At 62.7% G+C, this 17,646-nt stretch overlaps 1 protein-coding gene across 4 annotated transcripts; it reads left to right on the top strand.

The window, feature by feature from the left end:
• The first annotated feature begins 1,024 nt into the window (after nucleotides 1–1,024).
• CLN8 (CLN8 transmembrane ER and ERGIC protein) lies at nucleotides 1,025–16,402 on the top strand. Of its 4 annotated transcripts, none has more exons than XM_045992794.1 (3): nucleotides 1,025–1,072; nucleotides 7,491–8,117; nucleotides 14,578–16,402. In XM_045992794.1, the coding sequence occupies exons 2-3, from the start codon at nucleotides 7,554–7,556 to the stop codon at nucleotides 14,899–14,901; spliced, it is 888 nt and encodes a 295-aa protein (XP_045848750.1). In that variant the 5' UTR covers nucleotides 1,025–1,072; nucleotides 7,491–7,553; the 3' UTR covers nucleotides 14,902–16,402. The 4 variants fall into 4 exon arrangements, with proteins under 4 accessions (XP_045848750.1, XP_045848752.1, XP_045848743.1 ...); XM_045992796.1 differs by lacking the exon at nucleotides 1,025–1,072 and adding an exon at nucleotides 1,553–1,575; XM_045992787.1 differs by lacking the exon at nucleotides 1,025–1,072 and adding an exon at nucleotides 4,602–4,765.
• Nucleotides 16,403–17,646: the final 1,244 nt, after the last annotated feature.

Genomic DNA, 17,646 nt, shown 5'->3' with positions numbered 1-17,646 from the left:
GCACAGCAGCTTCTCGTCGGTGCGGTTGCAGAGCCAGGTGCTTCACGCACGGCGCGGCGGCTGCGGGCTCGCCAGGGCCTGGCCACCGACGCTCAAAGACAAACCCCCAGTTCGAAGCCGCCGACTCCGTCTTCTGGGGCTGGTCCTTGTACAGCGAACCATGGAGAACTCGGGGCCACAGGCAAGGGCAGCAAACTCTGCCTTTCCCCTCGAAGTCTCATTCTAGAGGCCTCCTTACCCGGACGGTGGACGCAAGGGCGCCCCGTCCACAAAGCCGTCCGCGCGCACCATCTCAGGACGGTCTGTTACTCCGCAGCAGGTGCCCCGCCGGCGCTGCTCCCGGCCCAGCGTCTCCCCGGCTCCCGCCGCACGGAGGCGGACTCGGGGCCAGCAGAGCAGAGCTGACCTCGGAGAGCGGGCACCTGAGAGGCTCTGGAAACCCCGAGCGTCCAGGGTCCGCGGAGGGACCCGCACAGGGCGCCGGGCGGCTCCGAAGCCTCCCACGGGGTGTGCGCTCGGGCCCGCGCGGCGGGGACCGCACCGGACCGCACGCCGCGGGCGCTCCCGACGCAGGGCCGCCGGGAAGTGCCCCTGGGCGTGAGCGCCCGCGGCCTCGGCTCCGAGTTGCGGGTCCGGACGGTCCCCGCGCAGCCCGCCCTCCCCTTCCCAGGCCTCAGCCCTGCGCTTCCAGAGTCCCGGTGGGGGTCCGCTCAGACTCCCCCTCCTCCGTACAGGCTCCCTTCTCCCCGGCTCATCCCGGGACCTGACGGGGGCAGCCGGGGTTGGCAGGGGCCGCACTTCCGGTCCGCGAACTTCCCCCGGGGCGGCCCCCGCCGCGCGTGGTTGCGCCCGCCCCCCCCCCGCCGCGCGTGGTTGCGCCCGCCCCCCCCGACGCGCGTGGTTGCGCCCGGCCCCCCCCGACGCACGTGGTTGCGCCCCCCCGACGCACGTGGTTGCGCCCGCCCCCCCCGACGCACGTGGTTGCGCCCGGCCCCGCCGTAGGCCCCGCCCAGCGGAGGTGCGCCTGCGCGGTCGCGTTTGCGGCGGGGTCGTGACAAAGGCGACGGCGGGGGTGAGTGCGGGAGCGGTGGCGACCGGGGAGCGTGGGGCTGAGCAGCGTGGGCCTCCTCTCCGCGGGGGCCGGGCCGGCGCTCCCCTCCGGTGCTGCGCTGTGTGGGTGCGCGCGGCCCGAGCCAGGCCCCGGCTTGGACTGGGAGGCGGGGACGCGCAGGGCAGGGCTCCTGCCGCCCGGGTTGCGAGTTACTCCTGCGCAGGGGAGCGGCCCCGCGTGCGGGGGAGCGCTGTGCAGGGGAGCGCCTCCCTGTGTGGAGGGGAGCTCTGTGCACGTCAGTGCTGGGGTCCAGAAGGAGCCGGGCCACAGCTGTGAGCCTTCTAGGAGCAGCTCCCAGGCCCTGTTTTCCGCGCAGGTTCCTGCTGAGCAGGAGGTGTGGGATGGAGCAGAGCAGTCCTGGACGGGGGCGGGTCTGCGGGCCAGAGGAAAGGCTCTGTACAGTAGGACTGATTCACAAGGGAAACTGAGTCCCACACTGCGGAAAGGAAAGCCGCAGGAGCAAGGTGGCGTGTGTGTGCCTGATCCCTTTTCACGGGGAAAATGGGCGTTTGTATCGAGTGAAATGGTTGTACCAGCGAAGGATTGAACCCAGAGCAGTAGTGCGCCCCGCAGCTGCCGTAGGGGGTTACAGAGTTTAGTTTTGTGTTTGTACGCTGCTTGTGGTTCCTAAATTTTGTTCCCTGAGTCTCTGTTTCTTTGGCTTTTGGAAGAGATACTTCCACACACTATCAAAGCACAATTCTCAAAGTGTTGCAGACGTAATTCTCACACAAACGGGAGCCCACGGCAGTTACTCGGATCTGGGAAAGGTGGACCCGGCGGGAAGACACGGCCAGTGGAGCCAGTGAAGGAAGGGAGGGCTCGGATCAGCCCGCGGCGTTCGCGGGCACTGGTGAAACTGCAGCCTTCGCACTGGCTCTTTGTCCCTGGGCAGAGAGGGAGGTCACAGCTCCTGGACGTCGTCGTCTGACCGACCACCCCGCCGGCTGACATGGCCGGTGCGCAGGGGCAGTGACCGTCACCTCTCTCACAGTCTGGTGATCCTCAGGGGGCGGACAGGAAAGCGTGCAACTTTCCTTCATCGTATTTACTCCATTTCCAAGTTTTAATGAGTTATCGCAGTCAGATACGAAAGTGCTGGTCCCGGGGCAGTAGCTTCAGCCCTCCGGGAACGTGTCTGTGGGTGCCGGGTGGAGTTGCTGGGTCCTGGTAGCGGCAGATCTCGTCCCTGGAGACGCGGCCGCCGGGTCGCCACAGCCCTGAGACTCTCACTCAGGAATTCTTTTTAAAGATGCCTGGTTCCATGCGATGCATCAGCTGGATGCGCTGAATTTTACCCAAGAAAGAAAGACGTGGTTTGTAGGTAGATTTTTCATAAAGACAGCGCAGGCCCTCAGAGAGTCGGGAGTGGGACTCTCGGCTGCCGCTCTCCCACCATGGAGAGGCAGAGCTGGAGTGCCGGGGCCCCGGAGCCTTCCACGGAGAAGAAGGGCTGAGTGTGAGCCACTGGGCCTCCTGGGGTGCCCGGGGGGGGGGGGAGCAGTGACTCCGAGCTGTGACGACGCCTGCAGTCCAGCCACGTGAGAAGCCCTCCCGCCTCAGGGGTGGGCATGCAGCTGCGGTACAGCGGTGACCCGGTGTCCCCTGTGCCATCTGGGGGATGCCGTCAGGGGGTTGTGGTCCGGCTGGCAGGCCCATAGAAGACAGGAAGAGGAATGCCACTCTGTCCCACCCTGTCTGCACCGTGTTTCTGGAACAGAGCTTGGCCGGTTTTGTGGGTGCAGGGATTCGGGTAACGACACTGTGGAAGGGACGGCAGTACCTCCCCAGGGCTTGGGGATGCCGACTTGCTGCCCCAACTGGATCCGTGCAGGTGCCTGTGACCCTCGACCTGGCCATGGTCCCTTGGTGGCTCCCCTCGCTGGAGCCTCCCGGCCCGGCTCAGCAGACCCCGAGACACCCACGGTGCCAGGCAAGGCTACTCCAGCACCGGCTGCTGGGAGACACCATGTGGCCGCTGTGTTGGAGCCCGCGAGGTCAGGTTTGGAGCCGGCGTGGGGATCAGAAGGGGAGAGAACGGGGGTGTTGCTGAGCTGTCCCTGTTTCTCTCACGGGTGCGACTGCCAGCTCCGGCCTGTGTGCGGCTCTGTGGTTACACCCGAGACCGTCCCAGAATGCTGTCCAGTAGGCTCGCAGACCTGGCCGCCAGCCGCAGGTGCACTGTGTGCCCTTTGGAGCCTGAGGTTTTTCTTGGGTTCCTGAGCCCTTGCCGCCAGTCCCCGTTGCCCAGGGCAGTGCTTGCGCCGCCCACGGCCAGCTTTATGTGGGCCTCCCCCTGAGCCCTGTGCCTCCCACCCTTGCCTCAGGGTCGCACGGTTAGGGACTCAAGCACGTGTGGCGGCAGGAACGAGCCTGTGCTCCAGCCTCACCCTAAGCACTCAGGAGCCTGCGTGGTTGGCGAGTGGCCACCTGCCCCATAACCACCCAGGATGGTGCACGGGGGCTCCCCTCCCGAAGCATCGTGTCCCCTCCTGTCCCCGTGCTGCTGGGTGGGGAGCAGGGACGGCAGGAGGGGCAGCAGGAGACGGGGGCTCACAGGGGCCTGCTTTCAGGGTTTCTTTCCAGCAGGATAATGTGATTTAATTGTATCTGTTCGCATGTCAAACCGCTAAGGCCCATGGGACACGGGTTCTGCTAGCCTGGTTTGGGAGAAGGAAGATACTAACCCATCCTACTGCCGAGTCCGGTTTCTGTGACGATACGGGGACTGAGACCATGCCAGCCCCGTGGCTCTGCACCTGCCGCAGGCACCCACCACGCAGCCCGTCACTCCAGGGCGGTCAAGGCCGAGTCTGGAGGTGGGCCCCATTTCGGGTGTGTTGCACAGGGAGAGGAGACATCGCCCTTGGCAGAGCCTATGCCGGCGATGCGCCGCAGGGACTGGAGTGCCAAGGTCCCTGACGGGCCGATCCAGTCCAGAACAAGGGGGCTAGGCCTGGGCTTGCTACGGAAACTGGAAACAAACTGAATGACCTAGTGCGGTGTGCCTGGCACGTAATAGGCGCCTCGTGTTAGTAAGCACCGTCCTGCTCTCCTGCATTTCTGTGTACACCTTTTGCTCTCATCAGAAATTGGGGCCCACGACGGTTGTGAAACATGTTTTCTTAGCACCTGAGTCGTGGAACCAAGATCAGAACCCACTGTTTGTGTTCCTTAGGCCCTGGCCCCCTAGAGTCCCTCCCTCCCGACCCAGTGCTCCCTGAATAACGCCTGTCCTGGCCGCGTCCGCTGGGGCGAGCTTGAGTCGTGGAGTCACGGGGCCCCTCCACTTTCAAGGCCGAGGCGCCCCAGGAGTTAGATGACTTGGCTAAAAGCACATTGATGCAATCATGGTGAAGTAGGAACTGTAGCCCGGATCTCGTGACTGACTTGGGGAAAAGCGCAAGAAGCAGTCTTGGGCAGAGTCCGTATTTTCGCAGAGTTGACGGTTCTGCCAGGGCAGCCTTGTGCCGGTCACTGTGCTCCTGAGTCCTGGAGGTGGTTGGCCGGCGGCAGCTCGGCGCCTGTAAATGTCATAGTCCCCACTCTCGTGGGTGAGCCGGCGATGTACTGCAGTCCCGGATTGCTCTGGGTGCTCCTATGGGGCACGCGCAGCTGCGGGAGGGCATGGAGCAGAGGCTCCGGAAAACCAAGGTCAGCATGCTCGTGGGTCCTAGAGAGGAAGGCACGCCAGGCCACCCCCATGCTGGGCCCCCCCGGGGGAAGCACTAGGTCAAGAAGCAGGGGAGGACTGAGACCATGACCTTCGGTGGGGTTTCCATGGGATGAGCAGGCAGGACAGGGTGAGTGATTCGGGAGTTTCGGTGGCTTCGGGCGATGAGGGTGGCAGCCTGGGAGGATCTAGGCAGAGGAACGCTGCTCCTGGTGTGGACGGTGGGGAGGCCAGGCAGAGGGTGCTGGGCCTGGTGTGGTGAAGGTGGGGAGGCCAGGCTCCGATGGGTCCACTTTGCTGTCCCCTAAGAGTGGGCGGGGCCTGGGCGGGCGTTTCCCCAGGCAGGGAGGCTTCGAGATGTCAGAACACCCAGGGGGAGAGACGTGCACACACCTGTGCACAGATACCCAGAGCCAAGTGCTCTGGCCAGCCTGTACAAAGTCAGCGAATGAGTGTGCTCTCCTCTTTTCTCCCTGAATCAGACTCTTGCTCCCGGACAGCCAGACTGCTTCAGAGGTCGTGTTCACTGAGAAACAGGAAAACGAACACTTCCGTGACTTCGGCCTTTGAGTCCAGGACCATTATCAAATCCAGGCGTTCAGTGGTTAGAAATGGTTCCTTTGTGGTTTGGGTTAAGGAGCTAGTACTCTCTGCATCCTGACTAGTCGTGGGGACCATGTGGGCAGAAGAGCTGTTTTGCTGCTTTTGGTCAATAGTCGCAGACCGACAGCTGGTCTAATGCTTGTGTCTCTAGGCTCCGCTCAACATGGTGTCTCCCGAGGTCAGAGAGTCATGGCTGCGCTGCGGGCAGCCCAGTTCCCCTGCAGGCCTGCTCGTCATTCGCCAGATGTGGGGGACAGCCCTCGGCTCCCCGGGGAAGTGCCCCATGCGGCAAGCCCCTGCAGAGCTGGGGGGACCCAGGGGGAGCCTGCAGGCCAGGCCTCTGAGACCCCTTGGTGAGCCCCTGATCCTGGGGTCCCCTCCCTGAAAGTCCGACATAGGGAGCTTGTTTGGAAGACTCGAGACTCTGGTGTTCGCACTCTTACACACAAAACGTGTCCAGACTTAGGTAAACTTGACCGGCGAGCGTAATTTGAAGTCTGTGCGCATGTTCAGTAAGTGCTCCTTGAGCTCGTCCTCTGTGCCGGGTGCTGGATCAGGCAGAGGGTGCAGGGGTGGACGGGTGGGCACGGCTCTGGGCTCCGAGAGCTGCTGGTCTGCGGGGGGTTGGGGTCCCAGCAGCAGCGGTCCGAGCGCGTGTCTAGATGCAGTAGTGGAGGGTGGGTGGTCTGTGGCACCGGCTCCGGTCTGAGAGGGCTTCTGGAGAAGCGGCGCGGATGCTGAGAGCCGAAAGGTTAGAGGGGCTGACAGGTGGGGCCGGTGACAGACTCTGAGGCAGGGGACCCAGGAGGAACAGACGCCCAGAAGTAATAAGGGAGACAGGCTTCCAAGAAAGCAGAAGCCTCAGTAGGGCAGGAGCAGGGAGCGGGGCGCAGCGTGGGGTCCTGAAAGCGCCGGGCTCAGACTTGACTGTCCAGGAGCACAGACCAGCACGGCGTTCTTCCAGGGGTAACGGGAGTCCGTTCTGTCTTCTTAAGTGGTGCCACCCCTACGACAGCTGTCTTCTCACACGGAGGCAGGACACTTCTTAACGCTCCCAGAAATCGGATTTGAGGTTCCTTTTCACGTGATCTCCAAGTTTCGTCGAACCTGCGTGGGGATAGGAAGACGGTTGGTTGTGAGAGGAAATAGTTCATGTTTCCGGGCATTGAACGAATGAACTTTTGTTTTTTACGTTGTTACAGAGAAGAGTCAGCAGCATTTTCAGTTGAACAAATTTCTTGATTAGTAAGCGTGTTCGTGATGTTTTCTCTTCCCGTAGGCAGCCATTGGTAGAACAGGAGTTTTGGAAACAGGGCGGTGATAATCTCTACCCACGTGCCCCGTTCATGTTTTTATGGACGTAGTGGAGGGAGTTGTGTTCATGGTCGGAAGTGGCGTTACCTGAGTTGGAGAGCTGCACATGGCCCTGACGGGGATGTGGTCCAGGGTGGAACCTGGCACTGAGCCTCGGGGAGAGCAGTTTCCGCGGGGAGAGCAGTTCCCGCGGTCCTTCCTGCGGTCCATGGATGGACGTGCGCGGCCGCCCTCGCCCCCTTTGATCCGGGCCCCGCGTGTGCTTCCCATGGGGGACCGAGGGTGAACTTGGTGCCGTGTGGCAGGTCAGCAGACGAGATCAGGGACGCAGGCTCTCCTGGGGTTATGGTAAGGGTCGCGCTCGTGATGGAGCATCTGTGAGCACCTGCCACAGTCCGCAGGCGTGGGAGGCCAGCCCGTGGGACGTGGGGCTGTGACGCGTGGCCTTGCCCCCGCCGGTACCATAGATGCTAGCAGCCCTCCAGACTGCAGATGACCCGGCTGGGAAGCTGCAGCGGAACCAGCAGCCACGTGACTGAATTCGTGTCACCCCGGGGAGCGTGGTGTGACCCTGGGTGGGCCCGCGGTCGGGTCCGGGATGGTGCATGCTGTTGGCTCGCTCCTGGCCTCATGCGGGGCCCCCGGCAGGGTTCTCTTGTGGGGTCTGTGTGCCTTCAGTTACGGGGAAGAGCGTGTGGAAATCTCACGACGGCAGCGTGTCTGTCGCGCTGGAGGGGCTGTGGGCTCGCTCCTGCCCCGTCCATGTGGAGTGACCTGTCCTCTCTGCAGGTTTCCGTGAGTTCATGAGGACCGCCGAGGCCCCCACACTGACACCGTGTTCCTGGGACGCCCATGGTAGACTCCGCGAGGACGATGACTCCTGGGAGCGAGGGGGGAGCGGCAGAGAGCGTCTTCGACCTGGACTACACCTCCTGCACGGTCCGCACCGCGCTGGCTGTCGCCGGCTTCGCCTTCTACCTGGGCGTCTTCGTGGTCTGCCACCAGCTGTCCTCCTCCCTCAACGCCACGTACCGCTCTCTGGCGGCCAGAGAGAAGGTCTTCTGGGACCTGGCGGCCACGCGTGCCGTGTTTGGCGTCCAGAGCACCGCGGCGGGCCTGTGGGCCCTGCTGGCAGACCCCGTGCTGCACGCCGACAAGGCCCGCAGCCAGCAGGGCTGGTGCTGGTTCCACATCGCCACAGCCACCGGCTTCTTCTTCTTCGAGAACGTGGCGGTTCACTTGTCCAACGCACTCTTCCGCACGTTTGACTTGTTCCTGGCCGTCCACCATCTCTTCGCCTTCCTTGGCTTTCTGGGCTCCATGGTGAACCTGGGAGCCGGCCACTACCTGGCGATGATCACGCTACTGCTGGAGGCCAGCACCCCCTTCACCTGCGTGTCCTGGATGCTCTTAAAGGTGAGCGTTCCCACTTAAACTTAACGCTTAAACTTAAGCGTTCCGTCTTAAAGGCAGGATGCGGGGGCCTGGCCTGCGGCGTGCCTGGACGACGGCTCCGTGGGCGCTGTGCTCCGCGGTCCCCCCAGACTGAGTCGCAGCGTCGGAGTCTGTGGGGAGCTCCTCCCGGCTGAACTCCGTGTCCCTCGCTGTGATCGCTGTGGATCTCACAGGCTCCCAGCGCTGCCCAGGGGTCAGTGTCCCCCGCCTCCCTCGTACCCGGCCCGGGCAGCCATGTGGTGTGTTCGTGCATCCGCTGCGGGGACCCGGGTTGGGGGTGCATCTTAGCCGTGGCAAATAGCGCTGCCGTGAGATCAGGAGGCCCGCGCCGCTCCTCGAGGTCCTGGGGGCAGGTGTTGTTTGGGGAAGGTGCTCGGAAAGGGGATGACCGGGTGATGGGTGGATCTCAGATGCTGACCTGCGTGCTGCCCCCTCCCGTGCCCGGACGCCTGCCGGTCCCGGTGTCTACGTGCTCACCCGCCCTGGTCTCTTGCGTGTCATGGATTCGGGCCGTCCTGGCTACGTGTGGCGGGCCCCCGGTGGCTTCCATTTGCTTCTCCCTGGTGATCGGTGCCCTTGGACACTTCCATGCGGCTGTGGGCCGTGCACGTGTCTCCTCCAAACTGTCCGCGGTCTCGCGCCGTGTTCGAACCAGAGGTTTCTTTCCCCTCGCACCCCGTAGTCCTGTTCCTGCGATGGAGTGCCGTGCGTTCTCACGTGGTCGCGGGTGCCTCCCCCCACTGGGGCCTCTCAGCTCCACGCAGTCCGAGTTTACTCGTCTCTCTCTCACCCGTGCCCTTGGTGTCGTGCCCGGGCAGTCGTTGCTGAGACCGGTGTCATGGAGCTCTGTCCCCGTTTCCTTCCGGGACTGCTAGTGCGCGGTCTTCGTGTGAGCTTTCGGCCCGTCCTGACTGTAGGGTCTCGTGTAGGAACGTGGCCCAGTGTTCCCAGCACCACCTGTTGGAGGGACGGTCCTTTCCCTGTTGTAGGTTCTTGGCGCCTTCGTGGCTGACGAGCTGAGTGTCCGTAGCGGACTTTCTTCCAGGCTCCGGCCTTGGTGCCCACGTTCCCGGCAGAGCTGAGCCGTTGGGAACAGCTCTGTCGCACAGTTCGAACTCAGGACATGTGGTGCTTCTGGTGTTCTTTCTCAGGGCTCAGATGACCGTTTGTGGTTTTCTGTAGTTTCCTGTGAATTTTAGAATGGTTTCTCCTGTTTCCGCAGAGAGCGCCATTGTGATTTCGGTACAGATGGTGTTGAACTGGGGCTCGTGCTGGGGAGCCTTTTAGTAAAATTTTCAGTTCCTTTACTGTGTTCTCAGCTCCTTGATTTCCTTTCGGGACTTTTTTTTTAAAGCATCTTCTGTCTCCGCTGAACTTCTCATTTTGTTCGCGCGTCGTTCTCATGACTTCAGTGACCTGTATCTTCATGACAGTTATGTGTTCTTCTCTGTTGACACATTTAAGCCCAGACCCTTAGGGTCAGCTTTTGGAGGTGGACCTTGGCCCGAGTCTGCGCTTGCCCGAGGCCGTTGCTGTCTGTGCGTCAGACAAAGCTGGCCCGTCTCTCGGACTCCACATGCTGTCCTCACACAGAAGCTGACCCCGCTGGTCAGCCCGGCCGGGAGTCCTGGGCTCTCTGCTGGCTGTGTCCCTCCCCGGGGGATAGCAGGCCACCGGGCCGTGTGCCCCCCTCCATGTGGAGCTGGAGTGGGGGGGCGGAAGCTGCAGGGTCTGCTAGCCCAGCCACTGACTCTTCTCCCGCGGGCTGGGGCAGCCGGACCCTGCCAGACCCATCAGACCGACCGGAACGAGGACAGTCCTCCGTGAACCCCCGGGAAAGTTGGGGTACGGGACACGTGCACCAGCTCCTCCCTCTTCTGGGGTCTCCTCCTGACCCTGTGCTGCGGGAGGGTCCCTCTCCCATGTTGAGGGTGGTTCACGGCCCCTCGCTCGCAGGAGCCTCTCTCAGATTTCGGATTTGTCACAAAGCGGCTTTGTGCTGAGCCCGGGCGTCTGCGGGCGGCTGGGTCCAGCTTCCCGCCCGCCGTCTCCCGGCGTCTGTCCCCACTCCCCTGCCATGTCCGGCTGGGTCTCCAGATGCGGTATTGTGTTAACAACCCCAGGCGTCGGGCCCTCACACCCTCCCTTGTGCAGTGTCTGTGGCCTGTTTGTTTCTGAAGGCGTATTCTCCGAACCCGTGTGGGTCCTGCGTCCAGTCTTGATTCTCGTTTTGATGTCAAAATGTTCAGGCGAGACTCGAGAATTCCTTCTTTAGCACACGTTTCTTGCCATCTTTTTCGGCTCACTGCTCACAGGGCGTTTTGTAGGAAACGTGAAATACTGCTTTTCCTTGAGCAGACGTCTGATGCCAGCACCACGGATGGGTCAGGTCCCTGAGCACTCCGTAATGCCATGGTGAGCTTCGGGAGAAGATCGAGAAGCGGGAAGCCTCCTTGGAGCCTTCAGGTCCCCTGGGGTAGGCGGTTCGGGAACGTTGGAGTGAATTACCATGTCCGTGGGTGGAACCTTCCCACGCAGCAGACGCTTGCATGGGGCCGGTGTCTGGCCTTGCCGCCGTCGGCCGGGGTGGCCCTGTCCGGTGCCGCAGGAGGACGTGTGAGTGCAGGGACGGGTACCGCGGCGAGCGGGCAGGCCGGGCAGCGCGGGCAGCAGGGGGTGCCGGGGCTGGCCCACGAACCCGGGCTCGTGTGCTGGGAGCTGCAGCCGCCGCTCCGTGGAGCCCCTGCGGAGAGCGTCGGAATGCGGGGTTTGGGGATGGTTGAGGTCCTCAGGCTGTGAAGATTGGGGGAAGGTTGGAAATCATTAATGGAGTGGAAGCCAAGCCAGCCAACCTCTGAGTGACCATGGAGGCTACTGGTCCAGTGGTGGGTCGTTGCGATAAGATGCCGTGACTTGGGAACCTCTAGTGTGTCCTGCCCATGCCCTGCGGCTTTCAGTTCTCTCCCTGTGGGTGTCCTCCCCACGGAGAGGGGCTTCCCGAGGACGGAGAGCAGGGGTTGTGACTTCCCTGTGTTCTCTGGCCGTGAGCACAGCACCAGCATTGTGGTTGGCTGTGGTTGGGGGCTGTGCCGGCTTCGGTCCTGTCCCCTCTGCCCCCGTACGGCCTGCTCGCAGGATGGGCTGGACCGCCGTGGTCAACAGGGACCTGCGCCTTAGACGGGCCCGCGATCTAAGGCACACGTTCAAGAAAATGGACGATTAGTTATATGGAATTCTTGTTATTTTTGGAAGGAACGTCTTAAAAGAGAAAGAAAAGATCTTCCTGTCTCTTGCCAGTCCCTAGTGGTGATCGGCGTCGAATGGTTTCACAGATACCTCTCTAGACTTGTGTGTACTTCACCGGGGACAGGCCTGGCCACCAGCCTCTGGTCCTCGGTGTCCTCGGGACGAAGGCAGACTCCAGTGGCAGGTGGGCACGGGAGAGAGACTTGGGTTTGGATTTTTCTGCCGTCTCTACAGCTTGCCGGGTGCTGTTTGTGCAGGATGGACAAAGGGATCTCTGTGCTCGCTTCTTAACACCCTCACGGTACTGACTCTCCTAGTCAGCGGACCCCCGCACCAGAACTGCACCCCAAGTTGGGGCAGCTTGGGGCAGGGTTCTGGATGTGCTGTTTCTTGTTGAGGTGTACCTCCTACTACGCGGAAATAAACGGGGCCTACGCTATTGAAATCACTGTAAGCTTTTAATGAAGCTGCCGGAGTCGTGCACAGTCGGGCTCCCGGGTTCAGGAATCTCCCGGACCATCAGGTCTGATTTGCTGAGATAGCAGAGGATGTGCGTGGAGACAGCAGACACCAGCGACTCTCCTCCAGCAAGGGTTGGTTCTCCGCATTGCCTTCTTGACTGATTCTGGAAGGTTAGTGTCAATGAACGAAAGGCCCGGGACTCGAACCGCGGGATAACATTTGCCCACGGAGGACGAGCTGTGCTGTGAGCGGGGTCGTGTCAGCGTCCAGGCACGTGTGCTATGCGGCGCTAGCCCCGGGAGCCAGAGCTGCACCGAGCAGGCTCTGTACGGGCCGTCACCGGTGACTGTCCCCGTCCCTGCTCAGAGCACGTGGTGACACGGGGCAAGAGCTGACGGTGCCCGAGTCATGCTGAAGAGGGCTCAGTTTTGAAGCTCCGAGCTTTCGTAACTGAATTACTGTATGCGGACACGTTCGTATTTGTGATGTGAACGTTAGTAATTTAAGAAGGCCGCTTTAGCAGTGAGGGGCATCACGGAGAAGAGCCCTTTGTTCTGTGAACTTCGGGGGAATGGTGGAGAGGGACGGAGTCCGTGCCGCCCAGCGTGAAGGAGGAGTGATGGGGAGGTGGCCTTGGGGCGTGCTCTGTCCTGGGTCCCCAGAGTTTGCATACGTGAAGCCTCCTCTCTCCCACGGAGCGATCTGACTTGGGAGACGTCAGACCTTCTGCGTTTCTGTGCGAGAGGAGTGTGTACCTATGGTTTTGTAGAGTCCCACGGAAGGTACACACTCTCGTTGGTGGGGGTCAAGTGCTGTGCCAGCTGCAGGCGGGCGCAGGGGAGGAGATGCGGGCGATGGACCGAGCTCTGCCGGCGCAGTCCGTGTGGGACCGACACGTGCTTCGTTCCCGTGGGAAACCGTGTAGCCAAGTCCCATGGAGCTAGCCCAGGTGAGCAGAGCCCACGCATGCACGTGGGCCAGGTGTCCCCACCTGTGTGCGTCCAGGCTGCAGCTGGCGCTGCCAGCAGGTGTCAGAGGAGGCCCTGAGCAGTGTGCCCGTGCCAGCACCGGGTGCTGTCCATCGCCGCCTGTGGACCTGGGATGGGGCCGCTTGGCAGGGTCCGTCCACACTGTTTCTCACCAGACTGGAGCACGCTGGAATGCTGGGGCCCCCGGTTCTTGCTGATGGAGGGCTGACGGCCGTCGTGGCTTCAGACAGAAGCCTCGGAGAACCGTAGCCTCGCCCTCTGATTTTACGGACCAGTTAGCAGACACATTTGGTTTTGTCCTCCTTTCGCGTGGCCGTCAAGACTGATGAACGCGGATCTCCGGGTCTCAGCTTCTTCCCTGTCCCTTCATCGTGGAGGGGCCACGCTTGTTTTGGATTTGTGCCTTGGCCCTGACTCCTGCGTGCTTATCGCTCCCACAGAGCAGGGTCCACGGGAAGCGCGTGGCTCTGGTCCCCCTTGAGTGGCACCAAACAGGGTTGAAGCAAACAAAGTACTTGGTGATCGTGGGAAACGCTGCCCGCAGGGTCTTAAGGTGGCGTGCTGCGTGAGCACGGCCGTGTCCGTCGCTGTGGACTCCGTGGTGGGCTGCCTGCGGGAGGCCCAAGAACCACGTGCCCGGAGAGAGAGCGCGCTGTTGGAGCCTCTGCGGTGCTTTCTGTGGGCCCTTCCGTCCTCACTTCCCATCCTACTTGTGTTCACGCTGTGCCGGAGTGGGCAGGATGCCTCTGTGGGGTGTCACACTGACAAGGCGTCAGCCGACTGGAAAACACGGACGGGTCCGTCTGCTCTGAGGTAGTGGACCACTCGGACTTTTTGTGCAGTTATTTTTGGGTAAGTTCACTGCATTTCAGACAACAGGGGAGTTTTTGTTTTTATTTTTTTTTCCCGAGTCATCAGGCCCATGGATTCTTGTTTTCCCGGGTCAGAGCCGCGTGGACGCGTTTTCGTGCCGTGAGAGGTCAGAGTCCGTCCTCCTTGTTTAAAAACCACCTCTTTGGGTTTGGTTTTCTGCGTCCCCTTCAGGACTTGGCAGCGCACCTAAAGAGCGGCCCTTCCCTTTCCCGAGGCCACGCTCTGCGGCCCACTCAGAGCTCCTTCTGCAAAAAAGACGCTGCCTGCCCACCCTGGGGGGCCACGTGCGGCACGGAGCTCCTGGGGGAGGTTTTGTAGCAGAGACGAGGCTGGAGAGGCTGCTTTGTGGAAGGTCTGAGGGGTGCTGGAATGTGGTGTGCGGCTGTCCCGGTGCTGGTGAGGCCTCACCTTGGTGTCCACTATTATATGGACCATCATCAAGTTCTCTGTTCAGTTTTGGCTACGACTCTTGGAAACTAGTTGAGAGTAACTTTATCGTTCTAGGGAAAGTCTGCGGCTGCCATGTCCGTGGGCCCCTGGGGAGAAAGTGTGGAAACTCCAGGCAGGACACATGTGTCGCCCTCCATGTCCCTCCTCCCTTGGCTGCAGTGCTGGGGGAGCTTGTCGGTCGGTGTGCGTGGTCGGGGTTACACGTGGACTCTGCGGGGAGACTGGAGAGAAGACCGGACGCTGCTCATGGGAGGGGCAGGGAGAGGGAGCGGAAGGGCCCCGCCGTCCGTGCGTCCACGCGGGGGCACCGTCCTCCAGGAGCCCCCGGGGAGAGGAGGGCACGCACGTGCGGGGCGGTGTGGAGCGCGGGCGGCGCACTGACCGGGTGTGCTTGTCCGCAGGCCGGCTGGTCGGACTCGCGGCTCTGGAGGCTGAACCAGTGGCTGATGGTGCACTTGTTCCACTGCCGCATGGTGCTGACCTACCACATGTGGTGGGTGTGCCTGCACCACTGGGACGGGCTGCGCGGCAGCCTGCACCCGCTGCACCTGGCGCTCTTCCTGGCCGGGCTCAGCCTGCTCACGCTCGTCATCAACCCCTACTGGACCCACAAGAAGACGCAGCAGCTGCTGCACCCCGTGGACTGGAACTTCGCGCAGCCCGCGCCCAGGAGCAGCCGGCCCACCGGGGCCAACGGCCAGGGGCCGCCCAAGAAGGGGCAGTAGCCGCGGGGCCCGGACTGCGGTGCGCCGCGGCTCCTGCCCCCGGGCCCGCCGGCGCCCCCCGCACGGCCCCCCAGACACGCACTCCGAGCCCAGCACGGTTTCCGTGTCCGAGCCACCGTGGCGTGCATGTGAGTTTCCGTGCAGCCACCGCGTGTTCTGGAAGCCACGGTTTGCCTCCGGGGGCGGGGTTTTCCCTTACGACTCGGTTGTCTGCTGTGGTCTGTCCCTGCACGCCTGCCTGTGCGGGGCCCTGAGCAGCACCAAGGAGGGGTCGGGGGTGAAGGCTGGGCTACGGGCTCCCGTCCATGGCGCTGTGGCCGCCAGTGTGGTCTTTCTGGTCACATGGTCAGCGTGTCATAGGTCCTGTCCAGTCATGGTGTCCCGTTTGGTTGGAGAGACCTGCCCCAGGCTGGTAGGGTGTCCGGTTTGTGCCCCTCGTCCGAGCGCCCTGCGTGAAGCGTGCAGCCCTCTGTGCACACGCATGTCAGGCGGGGACTGGACCCAGCCTGACAGGAGCGTGCACGACAGCGAGGCCTGCGAGGCTTGTAGGTCAGGGCATCTGTAGGAGGACAAGAACTGTGGGTTCCCGCTCCTGCAGCTCACTAGGCAAAACAAGGGAGGTGTGTGGTCACCAGGTTTGTCTGGACCGGAGAACCGTCTTAAATAGACCCGTTGCCGGTGGGTTCTGCGGCTGGTGTTTCTGGGGGTGTCCAGGCCGGGCAGCCATCGCCTTCTGCTATGTGCTGAGGGCTGGACGGCAAGGCCGGCGGCCTGGCTCCCTGTGCAGCAGCCCCTGCTGGGCGCCTGGAGGTGGGTCCCGAGGCTGTCGCCTTGTCTATGCCGCACCCGGTGGTAGTTACAGCAGCCTGGCACCTGTGCGGGGAGACGTGGGCACCCCACTTCTAGAGCTCGCAGCCTCTCTGCCTTTCCCAGACACCTGTGTCCCCGCGGCAGTTCCTCCTTCCAGGGGGGCGGCCCCCAGTGGGTGTCCGTCAGGCCAGGAACACAGGCACAGAGTAGGTGTGCGAAGCCGCAGTGCAGACGTTAGGAAGGTGGGGCCGTTGCAGCTCAGGACACGTGTGGAGAGACCCACACACGCATCTCGTTCTGGCCATGACCGTGCAATTAGAAGTTTATTTTTTATCAAAAGTCCCTTAGACAAGTTTGCAAAAACCACGTGTTTATTGGTCGTGGGGATGCCCGACCTGCGCTCACCCGGGACCCGGAGCTCACGGGGTCGTGTCCTCGGTGCTGCTGCCCTGACTCTCGGATCAGGCTTAGGTGAAGATGTGCAATTCCTATTTATCTCCTTGCAACACGTGCCGTGGGGCTCAGCAGTGCCCGGCGCACCACGTTCCCACAGAGACTGCCGGGGAGTCCCGTGCTCCTGCTGCCCACGGTCACGCACTGTCTCGCGGAGCTGGTGTGGCTGGTGTTTTCTGACGGGATGGGGGTGTAATAAAGTAACTTAAGTTTACAGACCCAAAAGGATGTCAGTTCTTGTCTCTCGATACCGTCCGCATCCATGTAGGTTTCCTGTGGGGGGGGGGGGGTGCAGACTGATGCTCCATCTCTGCTCAAAATTTGGGTTACGGTACAAAGTATTTCGCTTCTTTTCTTAGAAAGATTTTATTTATTTGACAGAGAGCTCACGTGAGCAGGGGAGGGCAGGGGGAGAAGTAGGCTCCCCGCCGAGCAGGGAGCCCCGTGCGGGGCTGGATCCCAGGACCCCGAGATCGTGACCTGAGCCAAAGGCAGATGCTTCCCACACAGAGTCCCCCAGCCCCCCACCTTCGTTTTTGTCTGACCTGCGTGAGGACTTGGGCCTTCCCCGGTTCCCCCTTGACGCCCTGCATCTTCGCAGAGATGCCGTTCTCAGGCAGGGCGAGGCCCGGGAGCGCGGGAGCTCGCCCCCGCCCCATCAGCGCTCCCTCCGACCGGGGACGCTGTGAGGGACACAGAAGCCAGCCTGTCTGTGTAGAAAGAGGCGTCTGAACCCAGGGCACAGAGGACCACGTGCCTTCACTGCCTAGGGCCTGGCAGTGCCTTCTGGGGGTGCGGCCCCTCCCGGGCTCTGCGCCAGCGTGTGCGAGGCTTTGGCTGCGAGCGGAGAGGCCCCTGCGGCCTGGGTGGCGAGCGACTCGCGCATCCCGCGGGTGGGGGCGGGCACACGGCAGCCAGAGGCGCTGGGGTCTCAGGAGTCCGGAGGGCCTGGCAGGGGCAGCTGGACCATCCTGGCCCGGGTGTCTGAGGGGGAAAGCTGTGCCCCTAGCGAGGATGTGGGCTCTCCAGCCTGACCTCATGCGGAGGTCACGCGTCCCGGATGAGCCCGGTCCTGCGCTTTCTCCTGGGAGCCAGGCTGTGCTGTTCAAGGTGGGGACACAGACCGGGCCAAGGGGGCGGAGTGTGTTTTCTCTGCTGCAACCTCTGCTCCTTGTTCCTGAGCGCCCTGCAGGCAGGGGGGCCGCGCCCCTGTCTCTCTCCGCAGACCCCAGTCCCCTCCGAGTGCCCCGCACGCCGCTGACGCCCGCAGCTCTGGGCCGCGGGGCTCTGCTGGGAGCCGTGCCAGGAACCCCGCAGGTCTGTTTTCACAGACGGACCTCTGGAGCCTCACCTGCCACTGGGAGACGTGGGACAGCCACGCGTCCCGGGGGCTTTCTCCTCTGGTGTCGTAGCTGAGGTTGCCAACGGTCAGCTCGGGACGCAGGACGACCGCCGGCGGGTCCTTGCCCGCTGACAGAGCGA

This window comes from Meles meles, chromosome 2, assembly GCF_922984935.1.
Source record: "Meles meles chromosome 2, mMelMel3.1 paternal haplotype, whole genome shotgun sequence".
In the NCBI taxonomy this organism is placed as follows: Eukaryota; Metazoa; Chordata; class Mammalia; order Carnivora; family Mustelidae; genus Meles; species Meles meles.
Note: the sequence above shows the minus strand (reverse complement) of the source record. Positions and strands in the feature narration are given on the sequence as shown.